Here is a 19,282-nt window from a genome sequence, read left to right on the forward strand (position 1 = left end):
TTTTCTTGTTAATTTTGGTCGGTGCTACTGTGAGGGGAAAACGGGTGAGACGATAAAATCCTTGAAACAAAATGGACTGCAAAGTGAGAAAAACATCCTTGGGCTGTGAGTGAACACTTGGGAACAAAGCCCAGAGTGTGGCAATCAAACCACCAGGCGACATGAAATCAGAGTCATGGACCAATGAGCAGAAATTCAGATTAGCACACACACACACACACACACACACATACATTGACAGGGATGCAAAGATATTAAAGCATAGATTGACAGATATGATCGATATATCATTATTTGAAGACGAACATACAATCAATGACCTTTCAAGGTCATTCAAACCAATGACAGCATTGTCATGTTCAGAAATTGGTAACAAATTACAATAAACAAAACAGTCGTGTTTTGTAATGTCCTTTCTAAAAATCAGGAAATAAAAATAAGTTAAAAAAAAAAAAAGTTAACATATCTTCCTCAATCTGAGGATTTGGCCCTCCTGACACAAACACATGGTAAAAAAAATGTTTTTTTAAGTGGTTGAAATGGAGATTTGCCTTGTGTCTATGTCAGGGCTTGCATACCTTTAAGGTACAAAAGAAAAAATGTGAAGGAAAATGTGACTGAAGCACAAGAGGGGGGGAAAAAAACATAGCTGGGTACAGTAACACTTCTATATTTATCATTGTGACTAGTCTGACTGGTTTCTAGTGTAAGAGGTTATCCTTGTTGCAGGCAGCTGAAAGCAGGCAAATTTTGGTTTGGTTACAAATGTTCACATTCTGTTCAGCCTAGCGCACACACCGCAGATCTACGACAGCTGCAATCCTACAGTTCCTGAAAAAAGCAACAGTCTGTTTAGTGCAATTTGTCTATGTGAATGAGTCTAATGTCTAACCCTAAAGGAAACCCTCACCTCTGAACCGTGAATCTACTGAACACAGTGTACTAAAGCATATGTGCATGTGTTTGCTGTGTTTTCTGTGATACAGGAAAGAAAATAGTCAAAAGGAAACATTTTGAATACAGCTTCTTCATGTAAACACTTCAAAAACAAAAACCTACAATTAGGCACTGTCGTCATTTTTGTCCCCCATTCACATCCTGCAAACGTAAGGGGGGGGGGGGATATCAGCTGGCACGAAATATTAATGGCGCGTGTACGTATGTGTGCGTGTGTGAAGAGAGGAAAACCTACATCCAAGCTACTGACGTCCCTGTGCCTGTAAAATAATGCTCACAAAAACAAGAAGATAATTTTTCCATCTGTCAGTCCATTGCATTGCACAAATTCCCGGATCATTATAGGTAATTTTCAGTGCCTATGTTTACCTTGACTCCTAAATTATACTTTAAAATGAAAGAAAAAGAAATACAAAAGCAAATACATGCTACATGGCCAGAGATCATCTCACAAAGACCAGGGAACTGACGGAAGAGTTCACCTCTCTTCACACAGGGATCATTTTGTGGTGGTATAACAAACAGTACAACAGGAGAGTTTGTCAAAAAAACAAAACAACATACACACATAAAAAAAACAAAAAACAATACACTGGAGGATGATATGAAAAGCCTCAGTGTTAACATTCCAGGATGCTGTTGACTGCCGCCTCTAGAGCAGAGTCTGTGTCAGGGTGGGGGGGTGAAGTGAGCTGAGGTGGGTACTGGGGCTGGATCCGATGGGAGGACAATTGGGGGGAATCTTGGTAGTGTGTCTGTCCTTGCGGTGTTGCTGCGAAAGGTGAGGGGTTACCTTGGTGATAGCTGTCAGCAGCAGTTATGCTGTTGCTGCTCGTGCTGCTGGGCCCACAGCGCTGCTGGGATCTCTTTAGTTCAAGGACGCTCATGTTCTCTAAGTGCTGAGGGTGGAGTCTATCCGCTGCACCTGATCCTACATCCCCACCCCCTCCCGGATCTTCACACCCGGGCTGGGAGTCTGTCCTGTGCGGTGACTCTGTGGCGTTTCTGTCTGCCTGATTCCAACTACAGCTGGACTGAGGTGGGGCTGGGTCTTGGAAAATTTTAGATTTCATCCCACAACAGAAGTCTTCCAAGAAGCTGTCTATAAAAAAAAAAAAAGAGAGAGACAGAAGAAAAGACAAGTTTAAAAAACGTCCTACAGCAGAATTATTTCTCTAAACTTGTTTACTCTTCCAGTTTTTCTTCTTACCTGGATCCACTAGTATCATGCGTTTGTCTTGCGTCAGGTTGCTTCGTTCCTCCTGGTTAAAGGTCCTGTCAATCATCACCATTTCTGATGATGGACTTGAACGCTTTAAGGGAGGAGGCGGCATCCTGTTAGCCTCTCGTCAGAATGTGAAATATGCTCACAACAACTTGTTCATGTATGCACATACCTCAGCTTCTACCAGCAGCAGTCGTCTGTATTTGTTCACCATGGCCTGGGTCCTCTTCAGCACTTGAGTCGCAACTACCTCAAATTCATCGTCCACTGTAATGACACAGATCTTTACATTAGTTCCAATGTGCAACATTTGTGTAGTAGTTCTATCTTTGTTGTCGTTTAAGTTTTCCTTTTTGTAAGTGCCGTACCCTGTGAGAACTCGTACTGGCCAGGTGGAGCCCCCTGGAACACATGGTACGGGAGAAGTCTTTGCAGTGCATCACTGACCGAGGTGAATTGACGTCTGTCTGGAGTATGAACTCCAGCATGATCCCTCACCAGCTGTTGTAAAATCCTATTGAAATGATAGGAAAACCACGGAAAACTCAATGGCTGAAAAATATAAACACAAGTCTATCTACATAATACATCTCAAAAACATACTCACATTCCATCTCTTGTAAGTGGTTGAAGGGCAGGCCGCTTCAGCGTACTGACCTAAACAAAGTAAACGTAACGTGGTTATTCGGTAGTAATTACAGGCCCTTGACAGAGATGAACAGTGATGACCACTTGCTGCAGCTTTAGATAGCCTAAATAAATATGTCCAATGCCTGACCACATGCAAAGGGATAAGCTAATAATGCCACAAAACAATTGTCCTAAAAACAATATAGTGAGATCCATCATTAAAGTCTCCTTACTCGTCAGAGAGACACATTCATTTCAATAGCTTTAACGGGTGTCATTAACGGGCCTCTTGCTTCAAGTGTGAAAAAAAAAGAAGTTTAAAAGCTCAATATTTCAGCTTCTTATTTCTCTGTAATGTAGCACGGTGTAGCACAATGTCACTTAAACCATTGTCTTTGAGCCCTGGAACTAAAACCAATGCCCCCCACAAATGCATTTTTACTTACTAAAATCAAACACATGGCACCTAAAAGCCTACTATGAAGGGCTTGGACTAATGACTAAATAATCCTAAAGAAAATATCACTGGTCAGTGGTAGCCCTTAAATGTACACAAGTAAAAAAAAAAATGTACCTGAGAGTTTAGTGTTGAATCTTGTATCATGGTGTTCATAGCTAAGAGAGAGACATGAACAACAAATTATAGTAATTTTGTCATAAAGTGTGGCAAATATTGAACTGATCAAAGACTTTGTTACCATGAATGCTGCTGAGTTGTGTCTGGTTGAGTGCAGGTGATATAGAATTCTGAAAAATTAAAGGCAAGAGTCAGTCAGATGGTCGGTTTTTTTTCTGGCTTAGAAGATAACAAAACAAAAAAAAAACAGTGATCTGCGATTATACCTGTCTGTAGTTTTGCTCATGTGTCACAGTTCCAGGTAAAGGGGACAGAGCAGTGCAGTTCTGAGTCTGAGTGACTAGAAGGCGCTGCACAGGACTTGCCGACACTTGGCCTTGACCAACAACTGATGCTGTTGCTGGGCCAACCAGAGTTAGCCGCCCAGGGGCGCATGAAGTCTGTACAGGAGCAGAGCTTGTACAAGACACTCCTGTCCATGTTTGGGTCACACCTGCCCCAACCTGACATCCAGTGACTACTCCCTGATTCAAAATAAGTTGACCCCTTTGTGGTGCAGTGAAGTTCTGCCCTGCAACAATCTGCACCGCATTCTGACTTGTAATTAGGGTATTTGAGTTAGAGTCTGTGGGGCCACTGTGGATGGTATTGCCTGGAGTTACTGCCAAAGAGCTGGGAAGTAAGTATTGTCCAGGTGGTACGTTTGTCTGTGCCTGCACTTGTTGGTGCTCCATGGGTGACTGGACTACAATGGAGCCATTGGCTGTATATTGCCCACCAGGGGTGTTAGCATTAACCACATTTGCCATTGTATTGGAAGTGGGCTGAAGACCAAGGCTATAGACAGTCTGAGCCCCAGCTTGAAGAGGTTTAGGTTGGATAGGTCTGACAAGAGTTTGCGTCCCTCCCGGGCCTCTCTGGATGATGATGTTTTGAAGGGGGATGTTTTTAAAAGGTAAGCCAACTTGGCCTACTTGCCCTTGTGTAGGAGCAAACACCTGCCCCCCTGTTGTGTTCCCTGCAGCACCTACAGGCGCCCCTGGCCTTAACACAATCTGAGGAGTTCTCTCCAAGCTGCTCAGAGTCATCACCCCCCCACTGGCCCCAAAGGAGCCTAACAACTGGATGTGCTGGGCTGAGCCATTGGGCAGCTGAAACTGGCCGGTGGGGAACGCAGCTGCCGCCGTTGTAACCACACCAACTCCCCCTCCATAAGCCCCAGAGACAAGCTGCGAAGGGAAAGGAACCGGAGCCTGCACTAGAGTGGGAGCAGGCTGGGCATCCAGTAAGGCCTCCTGAGCCAGTGTCTGCTCTGTGATGTCAGCCTCCAGAAGAGACTTCTGTAGGATGTCAAAGGGCTGGTCCTCCCCTCCGAGGTCCCCACCACCGGGGGAGTTTCCAGACACCAATTCATCCTCGATAAATGACAGGCTGCTGGAGAGCTGGAGGCCTGCCCCAGCTGAATCGTCACCGAATTCACCCATTGATGAAGAGCCATCCTTGAGCCCAGTGTTGGAGCCAGCCTAAGTGAGGGATTTAGAAAAAAAACTGAGGGGAAAGTGGAACACTGTTTGCACATAAAAGGCAATTTACCCTGTAAACCAGGGTCTGCTGTGCTTTTTACAACCTTAAGCAGCAGCCTCATTCACAATTTTCATGACAACAAAAAAATGCTCAATCAATTGCCAGAAACCAAATCTTATACCATAAACTAAAATGTACATGTGTTGCTTGATCTAGGTAATTGCAGGTATACTTACTGCATCACTAGCAAAGAAAGATCCATCTGATCCATATGCTGCATTTGTTACATCATCCTCCTCAATCTGCAAAAACAAAAAGACAGAACAAAATGAGCTTAGTGGACTAATTATATGCATTGGATGGAAGCCTCTTATTGAACAACTTTGTAAGAAAGGACTTTGAATGAGTTCTGTCGGTTACTCACGGACTTGCTGTTGTTGCCATGGAGATAGTCATTCAATGCATCTACATCCCTGAAAAGGATGGAAAAGAAACTTTTAAGGGCCGGAAAACTTATTTTAAGCATGTTTGATTAAATGGTTCTTTTTCTTTTTCTGCTTTCGGCTTCTCCCTTTAGGGGCCGTCACAGTGGATCTAATAATCTAATCTTGATTTATCCCTTATGTCCTCAACAACACACATTTAATATAACCTGAAGTTATTTTCAATGATGTATGGCCTGATGTATAGCTTGTAGATATGTGTGTCTTTGATTACAAACAGGAAGCTTGCTATTAATAAAGCTTGATCATTTTAGTTAAATAAGTCCAAATGTAAAATATGTGTGACCACACGGTAAATACCCCTAATGATGACAAATGCATGCATTGCTTACACACATTATTCGTATATGTTAGCTAATTTAATAGAGGAATTTTTACCCTAAAATATCCAGAAGATGGCGATCGTCCTCATCGTCCATGGCACCTGAAAGATTATGGAATAAAGCTAATGAGGAGATGTGAAGAGTTGTCAACTACAGATTAAATCATGCGTGTTTAAATCAGAGGGGACCATCGGTGCAAAGTTGATCACTTGTTTTTGTTTTTACTGCTCAGTGTGCATTATCTTGACAGTAAGATATCTCACTCACAGATTAACAGCAGGAAGCATGGGTTCAGTCATCTAATCTTCTAATCTTATTTCCTGAAGTAGGCTGGGCTGCAGGGTGAGAAACTGAATTTAGTAAGATTACAAAATGACATGTGTGAGATACAGTGTGGTAGAGGAAGAGGGGGAGAGGTCGTGTGAAACAATGGGGTGTAGATATCGTATTCAGTGTTATGTGAAGAATGTATACGAGCAGAATGGCCTTGATCCCCTCCTACAGAACTCCCACCCAGTATCCTCCTCTGCTGTCCCACATTGGTTGTCTTTAGTGTCTGCACACAGTGAAAATGGCCATCTGAGTGTAAAACTCCACCCTTCTCCATTTATACCATGAGCGGTTGTTATGAGGTTGTACATTTAAGAGGTGGCTTTATGTTGTCAGCCAGCATATATGCAGCCATCTTGGTGCTATTGATAAAATGGAAACAACCTTGAGACAATGAACACTATTGTGAACCAGCAGAGTGAGGGACTGTAATGTGTGAGGTAATATTTAAACACAAAACCCCTTAACTTTCTTTGATGAATATCTCAGTATTAAAATTAAATGGTATTTGATAGGCAGGGCTGTGTTTGTACTTTGTCAGTCAGGGGAAACGTGTTAAGAGAGTCTGTGCAAAATGTTGCTGCAATGCTACAAAATGGCTGTTACTATGGCATAGGCTGTCTTTCTAGCTCAGACACGTTCAGCCACCATCTTTGATTTCAGGACAACAAAGAACGACAGGGATACAGTGAAAATACGCAGTTTACATTGACTGCCCTTACTTATACTGACAAATAAATCAATTTATATTACATTATACACATAAAAAAAGTTGTCTTTAGAAGCGTCTTTGTCTTGATGGACAGGCTGATTTGTCCTTCAAACGACAGTGTGATTTTAAATGCCTTTAACTATACGAGGAAAGCCACACAATAGCAACGTTTTATTTAAATCAAGATAAAGACAGAATTTACTGGTTTTGCTTTGTAGCCAGACGTCGTCGTAAACCCACTGTAAAGACTAACATTAAATGTAAGCGTTTGACAATTTCACTTTAACAGCGCTCAAGAAAACGATGAGCTAGAGCAACATTGTTGGCATAAAACGAGCTTTTAAAAACTACCCTGAAGCTGTGTTTAAATGTGTTATCTCCTCTCCTCGTCGAGATTGTGAAAATAAAAAACATTTTCACGAAGCGCTTGAACACCGTGCACAATTTAGAGGTCGAATTTGTTTATTTTTTTTCGAAATCCGCCTTAGCATGAATGCTTCGACGGAACCCATGCTAGTCCCTGCTGCAATCCGGTCTCTGGGGCTGTGAGCTACCGCCGCTGGGTTAGGGAGCCAGCTAATGTTCAGCTTGCAAGTTTTATTTCCAAAAATAGACTGAATCGACAGAATGATAATCGCATTCAAGCAGCACACAACGCCCTTCGTCCAGCCTGTGTGGCTGCTGGTCGCTGACGTACTCTCTTTCTTTCTTTCCTTCTTTCTCTCTCTGTCGGGGAGGAATTCACTTGTCCGCTATGTGGTTCCGCTGCCAGCACAAAAAGCGTCACATTTGTCTCGATATGCCGAACCGACGCGTTTCCATCGGGCTGCTATTTTGGACCAGACCGTGTTCTGGACGGGCAGCTCTCCATGCTGCGACATTTTAACGCTCAACAACGGCCTGTTCTTGTTAGCTAGCCGCGATGTCGGCGAAACCTATTTTGGAAAACGTCGGCTACAATCCGTCGAAAATGACACATGACTACGCAGCGTCGAAATAATCGCGATTAGCATAACATAAAGACGACTCTAAACAGGCAAACCCTTTACTCCTGTCTCACTCAGCTTGAAACCCAATATCTCCATTTGGCAACTTTTAATTTGCTCCCCCTCCTTCTCCTCCTCCTCCTTCTCCCTCTCCCACTCATATATTTTTCTCACTGTCCCTGTTCTGTCTCGGATAGATTTTTCTCTCCGCTCAAACTCTCTACCCTCCCTGAAGGAAGGGAGGAAGGAGGTTGTGTGTGTTTTTTCCTTGAAATTTTTATCACAAAATTATAATACACTCAAAGGGAAACTCACCGTCATGAAAAAGCAGTGCCTTGTCAACGGGGTTTCCTCGCCATCACCGCACGGGTTGTTGGGGTAGTGCACAGAGCAAGGCAGGCAACCCACATCAGCAGTCCACAGCGGCATCGTGCATCGCTACCAATTTGAATAGGAAATATACATGTACGACAATAAGTGAGGAATAAACACGCAGTTTCCCACATTAAAATTCGATTATAATAGCATGATTTTCCACCCCAGTGATTAGCAGATAAATGTTGTGAAGTTTAATCATTACAATCAGCAGAGGGCGTAGGTATGTGCCACACCTTGCTGTCACTCAGGTAGAACCAGACTGTAAATATAAATAAAAGTAATAACTTAAGTTTTAATAGGAAAACTTCCACTTTTGACATAGATAGATAGTTTTTAGACTTTTGACACAATTCGGTGTATCTTTAAGATAATTTGAGTTAGAATATTGTTTCCCAGTTATTATTATTATTATCATTATTATTAGTAGTAGTATTGTGATTGCCATTATTATTATTATTACATCACTACCTTCCGTATGTTGGTCAAAAAACACTCTTTAACAACTTTTTTATTTTGAAATATATAACTTTCTGCCACGTTAGAACCCCTCTTCTGCCTTTCATCTGTACGTTCTAAGGTACACTGAGAACGGATCAGAGGCAACGAATCGAGTGCTTAAATGCATTTTCAATGGAAGTGCACATTTTCTAGTTAATTAGTTAGTAATTTGTATGCGACAGATACAGCATACTGCTAAAGCTTAAACTGAAGCTTAAAGGGATATCTCCCTCTCTCAAAACATTAATTGTTCTAATGGCGTATACAACTTCCGCTACAGTAGGTGGCGCTGTGTCCTCTCAACATCGCTTGTTGACAACCATGAAGAAGACACTTCCGCTAACAAGTGTCACTGCAGCAACAACATGGACGCCTCTGAAGGAGTTAGTCAGGAAAACGAGTTTACTGGGGACGCCGGTGTGGGTACGATGCAAGAGCGACTTCAGAAGCGGAATCAGGCGAGAATAGATGATGTCGAGCGGAGGAAGGAAGCGAAAGAGAGCCTGTCCGTGGCGGAGGAACAGCTCGAGTATTTCTCCACCACATTCAAGCGGGAGCGGGTGTGTATCGAAGAGCTGCTGTCCAGCTGCTCCGGTGCGGACCGGGCCGTAGTGACTCAGAGACTGGAGGAAGCCACGGCCCAAACTGTACAGCTTCAAAAGTTTCTAAACGACAGCGTGTTGTTCTTGACTCAGTACGAGTTGAGACAAGCCCAGGCTGCTCTCCAGAAACTCCAGGCCTCTCTTACTGAGACCAGAGAGAATGCTCTTCCCAAGAAGAAGTTTGCCTTTCGAACTCGCAGTAAAGTAGCTGATAAAGCCTCGGTGCCTGTGTCAGACTCTCCCCCACCTGATGCTGCACCTACACCTGCAGGTCCACATGAGGTGGATGGAGGTGCTGCCTCTGACCTGTGCGGCTTCTTCAACATGGACAGTGAGCATCTGACCAAAACATCTGAGGAGATTCAGAAACGAGATGTTCTTTTAAGTCATCTGTCCAACTGTAAGGTCCGTTTGCTCGGTTCACCCAGCACACTGCACCTGAAGCATATCGACAGCTGTGAGATCCTGTGTGGGCCGGTGGCCACCTCTGTGTTTGTAGATCATTGCAAGAATAGTATACTTAGTTTTCCCTGCCAGCAGCTGCGGACCCACAGGACCACAGACACTCAGGTGTATCTGCACGTCACCAGTCGAGCCATCATAGAGGACTGTCGTGGTGTTACCTTTGCCCCGTTTTTCTGGTCTTATCCCACTCTGGAGGAGGACTATCGTGCATCTGGTTTAAGTCAAGACATAAACAACTGGAGTCAGGTGGATGACTTCAACTGGCTCGCTGCAGGAACACCTTCCCCCAACTGGACTCTCATCCCCGAAGCAGACAGGAAAACTAACTGGGACTAGAATTTAATTGTTGAGGCCCTCATTTACCAAAATGACGATATCCTCACCAACACCTTATTAAATAAACACCGTTAGTCTGATGATATATAATATTGTTCATGAAATCAGTTAGGTTTTCTTTTAAGTCTGTAACTGTTTATTGTCAATGTAGCTACTGTTGTAATCAAGGTACCAGATACACTATACTGTAAGTACTGGGATTTAAACAACCTCAAGTACTTTGTTTAGAGGTCAGAGACCACTGCACTTGCTAGAGCTAACACACTTATTGAAAAGAAGATGGAAACTGAAATATGAAATTGAAAGTGCTAATAATGAAAAATAAAGTAATGAATGTTACCACTGCTTCTTCCTATTTATTACTGAATCCTCAAATATATGCATATGTAGGCATTCTTACCCAGATATCTGAAATGTCATCATGAGTGACAAAGTGTTGCCAGACACACTTCGTTAGGGTGGATTTAAATTAATCTTGTGGCAACTGTCATCTCTGAATGTCATATAGACAAGATAGTTTTGTCATCTCCACAACAGGAAAACCATTGTTTTTACAAATTATGTGTTGTGTGGCATGCATTAAACAAAATAAGGACTATTTAATTTGTTCTCCTTACCAAGTATGTAAGACAAATGTTAATGTATCTGACATTAAGTAAAGTAATAATTTTAAGTGGTTAACAACACTTTCCACAAACACTTAAATGTAAGTGTTGCAACTATATTGTGTGTGTTGGAAACTGCTTAGTGCATGTTTTCATGTACTGCTAATTAATGGTACCTGGGTGTAAAGAACTGTGGAGGGCAGCATTACACCTCAATGTACAGCCTGCTGTTTCCTTCATCGTCATAATGAAGAAACAGCTGCTCTATGGGATATAGAGTTAAAAGCAGCTCGAAACAAGTAACTGAGGACAGACAATGATAAACAACATCATTGTGAAGAACATACATTAACTATATTTGTAAATGAATGGAGAAAGACACCCAGTATATCCAGGAGATGGCTGCAAGATGTTCAGGATAACAGATATGCATTGCAACCTTTAGTTGTTTCTAGTCACAGTGAAATTTAATTGGAAAGGTTTTGCTTTGATCGGCCTGAGTATGTGGCTTGTGTTTCCACCAGGCAGTGTTGAAGACAGCAAGCGAACTCATTACTGAGGGAATGTAAAATCACTTGAATTGATTAGGTTCCTATAGTTTCCTACATATCCAAGTTGATTAACATTCTATTTTGTAATTTTTTAAGGTTTTTGTGTTTAGGTATGATTGCATTATTGACAGAAAGGTTTGTGCTCGAGGGTTTGAGCCTGAAAGCTCTTGCCTCTGTGAATGGGTTGCAAGCCTCCACTGAAAACATCTAAACTGTGTTGAACTTGTGGACGTCACCTGTGAATGGGTAGTGTCTTTAAGAACTCCACTTTTATCTTCCTTGGTTTTTGTCAGCCTTCAGCTGATGCCATCACATTTGATCATGGCGACTCTAACCACGTGAACGCGCAAACCAATTATGGCCCCTGACTGCAGCTTATAATCAGGCTCATCTTGTGTGGAGGGATTTCTCTAAATTGGATCAGGCTACTTACAGGGGCTTAGCATGACGTACAGCAACTTTGAGTTTAATCATGAGTAACCAAGGCAATCCTCCGCCTCTCACAGAGAGCGGAACATCACGATTAACCTCACCTGTGCGTTAAGGAAGGAAAATTGAAGGGAAATTAAGCTTCATACAATTTTAAATTTCTGTCACAATGGGAATGGAGACAGCTTTGAAGAAATAACACTCTTGTACTCTTTACAGGTCCTCCTGGGTTCTTCATCTCTGCCTTTTTGATGTGGAATGGATTACTGTCAGAGCTGACTCTTCTGTCCTGTAGGACCACCCGGAGTCCCCAATAACAAACGAAGACGAAGACTGCCGAGTGATAAAGAAAGGAGCATTTATATAAACTAAGGAATAATCTCGAGGTATCTTGAAGTTCCTGCTGATCTATACAATTTGACTCTTCCTTCTGCACAGATAAGGATACATATCAGATTGAACAATGGCTTTGATGATGGTCAAGTTCGATCTGAAAAAGCGAGTGAAGCTCGCTCAGACAGTCTGGTTTATGTACTGGTTTGCTGTCATGGCCAGTGTGCTGCTCTTCAGCATGGGCCTGTTTTTTAAGATCGAGCTGCGAAAGCGCTCAGAACTTATGGACAACAATGAGAGCCATTTCTTACCCAATCTGCTAATATTGATGGGTCTGATAGCCTGCGCCCTCAATGGTGTAGGAGGCAAAATCTGCTATGACTCACTGGACCCGAACAAGTTTGCAAAGTGGAAGCCCATGTTGAAGACCTTCTTGGTGTTCTGTGTGGGGTTCAATGCCCTGCTGCTTGTGACGGCTCTGCTGTGTTTCCTGATGAGGATCCCTCTGCAGTTCACCCTGGCTGAGGGCCTGAAGAATGGCATGAGGTACTACAAAGACACGGATACGCCGGGGCGATGCTACATGAAGAGGACGCTGGACCTGATGCAGATGGAGTTCCGCTGCTGTGGAAATGACAACTACAGAGATTGGTTTGAGATTCAATGGGTGAGCAACCGTTACCTGGACTTCACTGCAAAGGAAGTCAAAGAGTAAGTGACAACATTTAAAAACTCTTATCAATAACCTATGGAATTTATAGATACAAATGTGTAAGGTGACAGTGAAATGATTATTTTTGGCTCAAAGACATTGTATTTGACAGTCAATATTAAACAGAGGAGGCAGGGTAGTTATAGTTAGTTAAAGTTAGAGTTCCGTGTAAGTAGATTTGAGGTGGAGGAAGGTCAGAGTGAGTGTCACTTTCGTCCATGAAGGATTATCGCTGCAGAAATGGAGCAAAAGATGGGGGCGTGGCACTGGGGCTTTTGGAGGGCAAAAGAGGTTACTAGGCAGTTTTACGGATTGAGTCGCTTTGGCACTTAGGTCACAAAGGCAAACGAGCAAGAGATTTAATGTAGGTTGTGTCACTTCAGACATATGGGACATGTTTCTGACACATTTTGTGTTTACAACAATTGATTTATTTGGACAACAAGCATAATTGGTGCTTAATCTCCAGATTTCAGTTGTTTGTCAATTAAGAATCTTGACATGTCCAATCAGGAGAGGATCTGGCAACACTCCAGCGACAGCACTGTCCAATATATAAATGTTCCTATCAGGGTTTTAATGGCTCTTTTTGCAGATTCAATGAGTTACATGTCCCTGAGGTTTTCTTAATTGATTTTCAGACCCTCAGTGTTGTGTGGGGCATCACTTTGAGCTTCTTTAGGTATTGATGTTCCTGGAAATCCCTGATCTATATTGGACTCTCTCAAGTCTTTGTAATCTGTTAACACTTTTCTTTCCATTGACCTACAACCATCACTCACAGCTGAGATACGCTTCTGAGAATTAGCACAGACTCATAAACAAATGCACCTTTTTTTTTTTACATTTCAACCTGAAATGTAATGTATCTACCCTGAGAAGATCAGACGATCTAACACTTTAAAAACAAATTTGATTTTAGATGAATTGCTTTCAAATGTTTATAATAATATATCAATAAGCATTATTGCTTTTTTGTACACCAGTGACAGTTCAGGTAGGGGTATGGTGGAAGCCGACTAAAATATTGCAATATTATATTGCTTTTTGAGACATCAAGTATTGATTTTAGCATAAAATAATCTCTTGATATTTCAGCGCTCACTCTCACTATAGCTGTTGTGTGAGCATATCGCAATATGCGATTTTGCAAATTCAGTAATATCGTATAATATCTTCAGTAATAATACAGTAATATCGTATAATATCTTCAGTAATAATACAGTAATATCGTATAATATATTCAGTAATAATACAGTAATATCGTATCATGACGTAAATATCGTGATAATATTCCATCATGGTGTCTCTGGCAATTCCCACCCCTACTTTTTTCTGTTCTGATAGAAAACATGTACAACATGGCCTTGCTAATTATACCACAGGTAATTATAGTTCAGGCTGACTTCATGATGTAGTGTGACCTGTAATCCCCCCTCAGTACCCCCTGCATCACACCATAACATGACACTGTCTAATTCCTCTTAGCCGCATTGGGAGCAACGTGGATGGCCAGTACCTGATGGATGGAGTCCCGTTCAGCTGCTGTAACCCCGGCTCCCCCAGACCCTGCATCCAGATTCAGATGACCAACAACTCTGCCCATTATAGCTACGACCACTACACGGAGGAGCTCAACATATGGAGGCGCGGCTGCCGCGATGCACTGCTATCCTACTATGGAGGCATGATGAACACCATCGGAGCCCTTGTGGTCCTGATCACTATGCTAGAGGTCAGACCCACAGAAGCATGCACACAAGTCGAGAAAATGACTGAAAATGTGTTTAGGGGCTATCTCACCCACAGCCCAAGACACTATTTCAGTAAGAAAAGCTCACAGTGGCAGTTGAATAAAGCATTTATCAGAGTTGGGCAGTTAACAAGAAGTACACACACTAATCAGTTAGTCTTCATCCAATGACATATATTGTTTTTTAGATTTCAGGAAAAAGTAGGTTAAGTTGACACTTTTATAGTATGATGTCTTCTTTGTTTCACTGTGGTGCACGTACATTTTATAGCACCTATAAAAGAAAAACCACTCACTGGTCAATGGTAGTTGGAGTTACAAGGAACATTTTGTCAATTACTGTTGACAGTGACACTTTGAAAACACTTCAGAATACATTTAGGTTTTATGTTAGAGAATACATAGAGGACTAACTGGATGTTTGAAAATGCACATATGGTTCTTCATGATCATCATTACAATATAACACAACTATCTCTCTCATCTTTTCTGTATGGGACCATCTGCCATGTAGGGAATGAGACACATAACAGCTATTTTGCTATAGCTGTTACATTTACAGTTCACTGAACAAATGGATCCATGACGAAATAGACGAGTCGTCCTTGTTGTGCATTCATTTTGGCCACTTTGGCCAATCGGGCTTGAACCTAAAAGCCCATCCTTAGTGTACATACAGTGAAGACAAGTTCCTACACCACACTTGTGCACATGCATCAGTCCGCAAGTAACAATAGTGGAAGTGGACTTTAATGATCCCATCCAGAGAGGACCTTAGACTCAAATGGTGGGCCAGTTGTAAGAAGTGATGTAAAGAGCCTGTGTACAAACATGCAAAGCTTTGACCCAGTTGGCATTTCCAGACTCCACACCTCCTTCCCTTTGTCTCCCCTTCTTTCCAAATTCCATCCCCAGTTTCATCCACTTACTGCATCTCCTTCCCAAACAACTCGATCCTATTTACCTGATTTCCATTCTTCCTTCCCTGCGATCAGGTTACCCCGTGTTACCTTTGGCAAGAGCCGGTGTGCAGCTTAGGATCTCACCTGTGACTTTCTACTCAAAGTGTAATCACGTAGCAGCACAGACATCCTCTAGCTCAGCTAGTGAATCTGCTCACAACTGCACAGTTGAGCGGTAAACATGCACAGTTAAGTGAGTGATTGCAGTGATGACAATGGTGGTTAGAGTTTCTCTCACAGCCCAAGCATTATTCATTTAGAAAACACCTATATCCCAGAAGTCCAGCAGACAAAGCCCTACTCCAACAACTAGGATTTCATTGATATATGGCGACTGATTCAGGCGCACGTCAGGTGGAGTCCAGATTTAAGAGTAGTTACGCAACGCATCTCTATGCTGACACAGATAATGGTTGAGATGGAGTAATCTGTGACAAGGACAGACCCACTTCCTGGAGCCTGATCTTCTGATCTGAGGTCTCTATTCATAGTAACAGACTTGCTACTTTCCTAGTGATTTATGGTAGGCATTAAGGCCTTAGATTACTTTCTATTTCTATTTCTATTTTTTGTCCTCTTTTGGTGCCTGGCCGTTACGCAATCAAACGTTTGACATTTAATCTCAAATGTATAACATGTATTTTGTTTGTCCTCTTGCTGTTGTTTGCTCAAGTCATGCTGCTCTGTGATTTCTTTGTGTTTTGTCTATTTTAAATAATGATGATGCAAAATATGTAAGGCTATTTGAAGCAGGGCTGCAAATAGCAATTGTTCTCATTAATTGCCAAATGTTCTCTTAATTGAGTGACATTGTTTTTGTCTCAAAGTGTTAGAAAATGAAAATGTACATTAATTATGTCTCACTAACAGTATTATAACATGTAAAATAATATCTGCTATAATGTAACTACCATTACATATGCATTGTTGTCAAATTATTTGATTTAGTGTTTTTATACAGGTCACTTAATATCTTAGTTTCACATTAGTATTTAGTTAGAATGTTGATGATAACTTAACAAAAGCTAGTCTTAAAGATAGGAAGTATTTGGGTAATGTAAGTTTTTTAAATGTGTTTTATTGTGATAGTAAGTTCTTGTAACAACACAAAACCCTGAGAAAACACAGAGCCACAGAGCTCTTATGTCATATGTGCTCCTGTCTTTCAAAGGTTGCAGTGACCATCGGCCTGCAGTACATCGACAGCTCCCTGTCCACACTGGTCAACCCGGAGGACCCGGAGAGCGAGAGCGAAGGCTGGGTCCTGGAGAAGACGGTGAAGGAGACGTTCACTGACATCATGGCCAAAATGAAGTCTCTGACCAAAGGTGGTAAGGTGGAGGAGAGCGGTGAGGCAGCGGTGGAGACGGTGAGCTGAACTAACCCTTCCTGCCAAAACTGACACCACTAACTCCTTTTAATGGACTCTCTGCAACACATTGCATAAATAATAAGACATATTCATACATATAGAGGAAGAAGAAGAAGTAGAACGAGTCGTTTTTTTCGATTTTTACTTTCCCCTGACCAAGCAAGCTACGTTAAAATACGTTTAAAGAGATTTTGCTGTTTTGGGTTCTGAATTTGGATTTTTTTTTTCTTCACAATAAAAAGTTCAAAATTAAAAGTCCATTAAATGTGATATGACTGTACATAGTGTAGTGAGGATGGTGGTTGCCATGCAACCCCCCCTCTCATGAAGCCAGAGGTGCAGATGGAAAATATTTACAGCCCAGTAGACACTGGGTTTTAACCATGTTGACCTATCTATAGTGCTCTGGCTTGTAGCAGCAAACACTCCCCTCTTTTTATACTCAAGTCCACCTTTGTCCACAGTGACTACTGGTGAAGCTCCTGAGATGGAGTCAAATTATTAATTGATTGAATCAGGTTTGAGTTTTGTGTGAATGGCGAGTCCGAGGAGGGATGGGCTTCAGCAGCAGGGGCAACAAGTCCAAACCTGTGGAGGATGACCGGAATTGGCAGCTAAATCTTGGCTCCTGAACCCTGTACTGTTATCTCAGACCCTCTTTAATGTTTTCTTTGTGCATTCAGTATCTGTATATTGACACATATGTCTGTATATTGTCCCAACTGGGTTGCTGTCTTTGTACATAGTGTAGAAATTATGGAAAGGATTTGAACTTTTTTTTTTTTAAAGAAGAAAATCAATGGAAGCTAAATATTTTATTTAAACCCATGTAAAGTGTTTTTCCATATGATTTTTGTGTGTGTCTGTGTAGGAAAGAGATGATGTTGACTGTGCACACGAATAAAGGATTTTAGCGATGTGATCTGACTGTGACGTCGTGTTGTCTTGACCTTGAGGTACAAAGACCTGAGATGGAGAGGCACGCAGTGAGTGCCACAGGGTTCCTGATTAAGTCAATAGGATGAGGGCAATTAAGGCATTAGTGCTTTCACATGGGTATGGGATGACTCTCCACATGTCCTGTGTGTGTGTGTGTGTCTGGTATTCCTTATGTTGTGGGGACCTAAAGCTGTTTACATTATATGGGATCTTTATGGGGACAAAGGTCCCCATAATTTAAATTACTACATTTTAAGGTGACAACATGGTGTAAAGTTAGGATGAGGTTAGGTTCAGATTAGGGTCAGGGTTAGGATTAGGCCTGTAGTAATTATAGTTAAGGTTAGAGTAAGTCTCCAGTGTCCATGTCCCCTGAAGGCATGGAAACCAGGGTGCATGTGTGACTCTTGAATTCAATTCTCCTCTATAAATTAAACTTGGCTTTAGAAAATGTCAAGTTAATAATCCGTTGATTACATTTACAAGACCCATGAGTCCACATATTTTTTTGCCAAAGACAGACATGACAAATGTATTTCCATGATATCGGAGTCAGCGTGGCTTAGTCAGAGCAGATGGGAGAGTCAGTATGAACGGTATTGAGGCCAACTCTGCACAGTATTTCTGTTGGACCAAAGCACATAACCAGCGTTGAGTGGATAAGAAGCCTAAGCGGCTTTAGATTAGCATGATCCCCTCAGCCAGGTAAACAGGTGATGCTTGCGTCATGGACACAGACGTGGACGGACAAACATGAAAACATTCAAAGATCATATCGGGATACAAAATCTAAATATGCAAAACTAAAGTATTCAGATCTGTATCACCACCGCAGTATACAATACAATTACTCCATTACAAGTAAAAGTACACAATAGCATTAAAAGCAAAGCACTTCATGAAACAGTGGCAAGATCATGTGATCATTGCATGAAGTCATTTAACGCTGCATTTGTAAAGAAATGTGATGATTACTTGTGATCTTAAACGGTCTGTGATAATTTCATTGAGATTTATTTAAAAATAATGTAACACATGAGACAAAATATCAGTTTGTGCTGGTAAAAAAATAGCACTCATCAGATATGTGACAGAGATCTCTGTCCTAGGAACAGCTGAGATATTGCACAGAGCCTTCAGACTCCCAGTCTGTTTTATTTTGCCTGGTTGCCTCTGCAAATATGTTAACTCACAGGAGTTTCAATATTTCCCCTACTGAAATTTGGATTAAGCATTAAATTGAAACACTTTTGCCAAGCCACAAAGCCAGTATGGATTATGGCTGTGTATGTCAGGACAAAACAACCTCTAATCTATACAGAAACAACTATTTGTTGCCAAAAGAGTTGTCAACGTATCTTTAAATAATGACATAATCAACAATCATCTGATTTTCCCCAAACGATCCCTGCTTTCCTTAAAGAGACATAATCTAAGGATCAACATCATAGTGTGCTCTGTATTCTGCTGCTCTCTGTTGGTGAGTCCAAGTAAAAAAAACTGACACACAATCAAACGTAAGTGATTCACTTTCTAAGGGTTTTCTGATTATGTGAAACTCTCCTCTGATTCCCTTTAGA

At 41.7% G+C, this 19,282-nt stretch overlaps 3 protein-coding genes across 8 annotated transcripts; 2 read left to right on the forward strand and 1 right to left on the reverse strand.

Annotated features, from left to right (window-relative positions):
• Positions 1-1,100: 1,100 nt before the first annotated feature.
• bicral (BICRA like chromatin remodeling complex associated protein) lies at positions 1,101-8,412 on the reverse strand. Of its 4 annotated transcripts, none has more exons than XM_058620293.1 (13): positions 8,083-8,412; positions 6,007-6,074; positions 5,795-5,840; positions 5,338-5,386; positions 5,150-5,215; positions 3,656-4,912; positions 3,511-3,559; positions 3,387-3,427; positions 2,790-2,839; positions 2,551-2,696; positions 2,355-2,449; positions 2,168-2,270; positions 1,101-2,059 (listed from the first exon to the last, which is right to left on the reverse strand). In XM_058620293.1, the coding sequence occupies exons 3-13, from the start codon at positions 5,833-5,835 to the stop codon at positions 1,578-1,580; spliced, it is 2,379 nt and encodes a 792-aa protein (XP_058476276.1). In that variant the 5' UTR covers positions 5,836-5,840; positions 6,007-6,074; positions 8,083-8,412; the 3' UTR covers positions 1,101-1,577. The 4 variants fall into 4 exon arrangements, with proteins under 4 accessions (XP_058476276.1, XP_058476277.1, XP_058476278.1 ...); XM_058620294.1 differs by lacking the exon at positions 8,083-8,412 and adding an exon at positions 7,479-8,070; XM_058620295.1 differs by lacking the exon at positions 6,007-6,074.
• On the forward strand, positions 6,423-17,685 carry prph2a (peripherin 2a (retinal degeneration, slow)). Of its 3 annotated transcripts, none has more exons than XM_058620307.1 (4): positions 6,423-6,509; positions 11,851-12,675; positions 14,165-14,411; positions 16,563-17,685. In XM_058620307.1, exons 2-4 carry the CDS (start codon positions 12,095-12,097, stop codon positions 16,767-16,769), a joined length of 1,035 nt encoding a protein of 344 aa, XP_058476290.1. In that variant the 5' UTR covers positions 6,423-6,509; positions 11,851-12,094; the 3' UTR covers positions 16,770-17,685. The 3 variants fall into 3 exon arrangements, with proteins under 3 accessions (XP_058476290.1, XP_058476291.1, XP_058476288.1); XM_058620308.1 differs by lacking the exon at positions 6,423-6,509 and adding an exon at positions 11,669-11,737; XM_058620305.1 differs by lacking the exon at positions 6,423-6,509 and having other exon boundaries at positions 11,745-12,675.
• On the forward strand, positions 8,734-10,385 carry tbcc (tubulin folding cofactor C). The gene has a single exon (XM_058620304.1). The coding sequence runs from the start codon at positions 9,009-9,011 to the stop codon at positions 10,044-10,046; it is 1,038 nt and encodes a 345-aa protein (XP_058476287.1). The 5' UTR covers positions 8,734-9,008; the 3' UTR covers positions 10,047-10,385.
• Positions 17,686-19,282: the final 1,597 nt, after the last annotated feature.

Source organism: Solea solea, chromosome 21 (assembly GCF_958295425.1).
Source record: "Solea solea chromosome 21, fSolSol10.1, whole genome shotgun sequence".
NCBI classification, from domain to species: Eukaryota; Metazoa; Chordata; class Actinopteri; order Pleuronectiformes; family Soleidae; genus Solea; species Solea solea.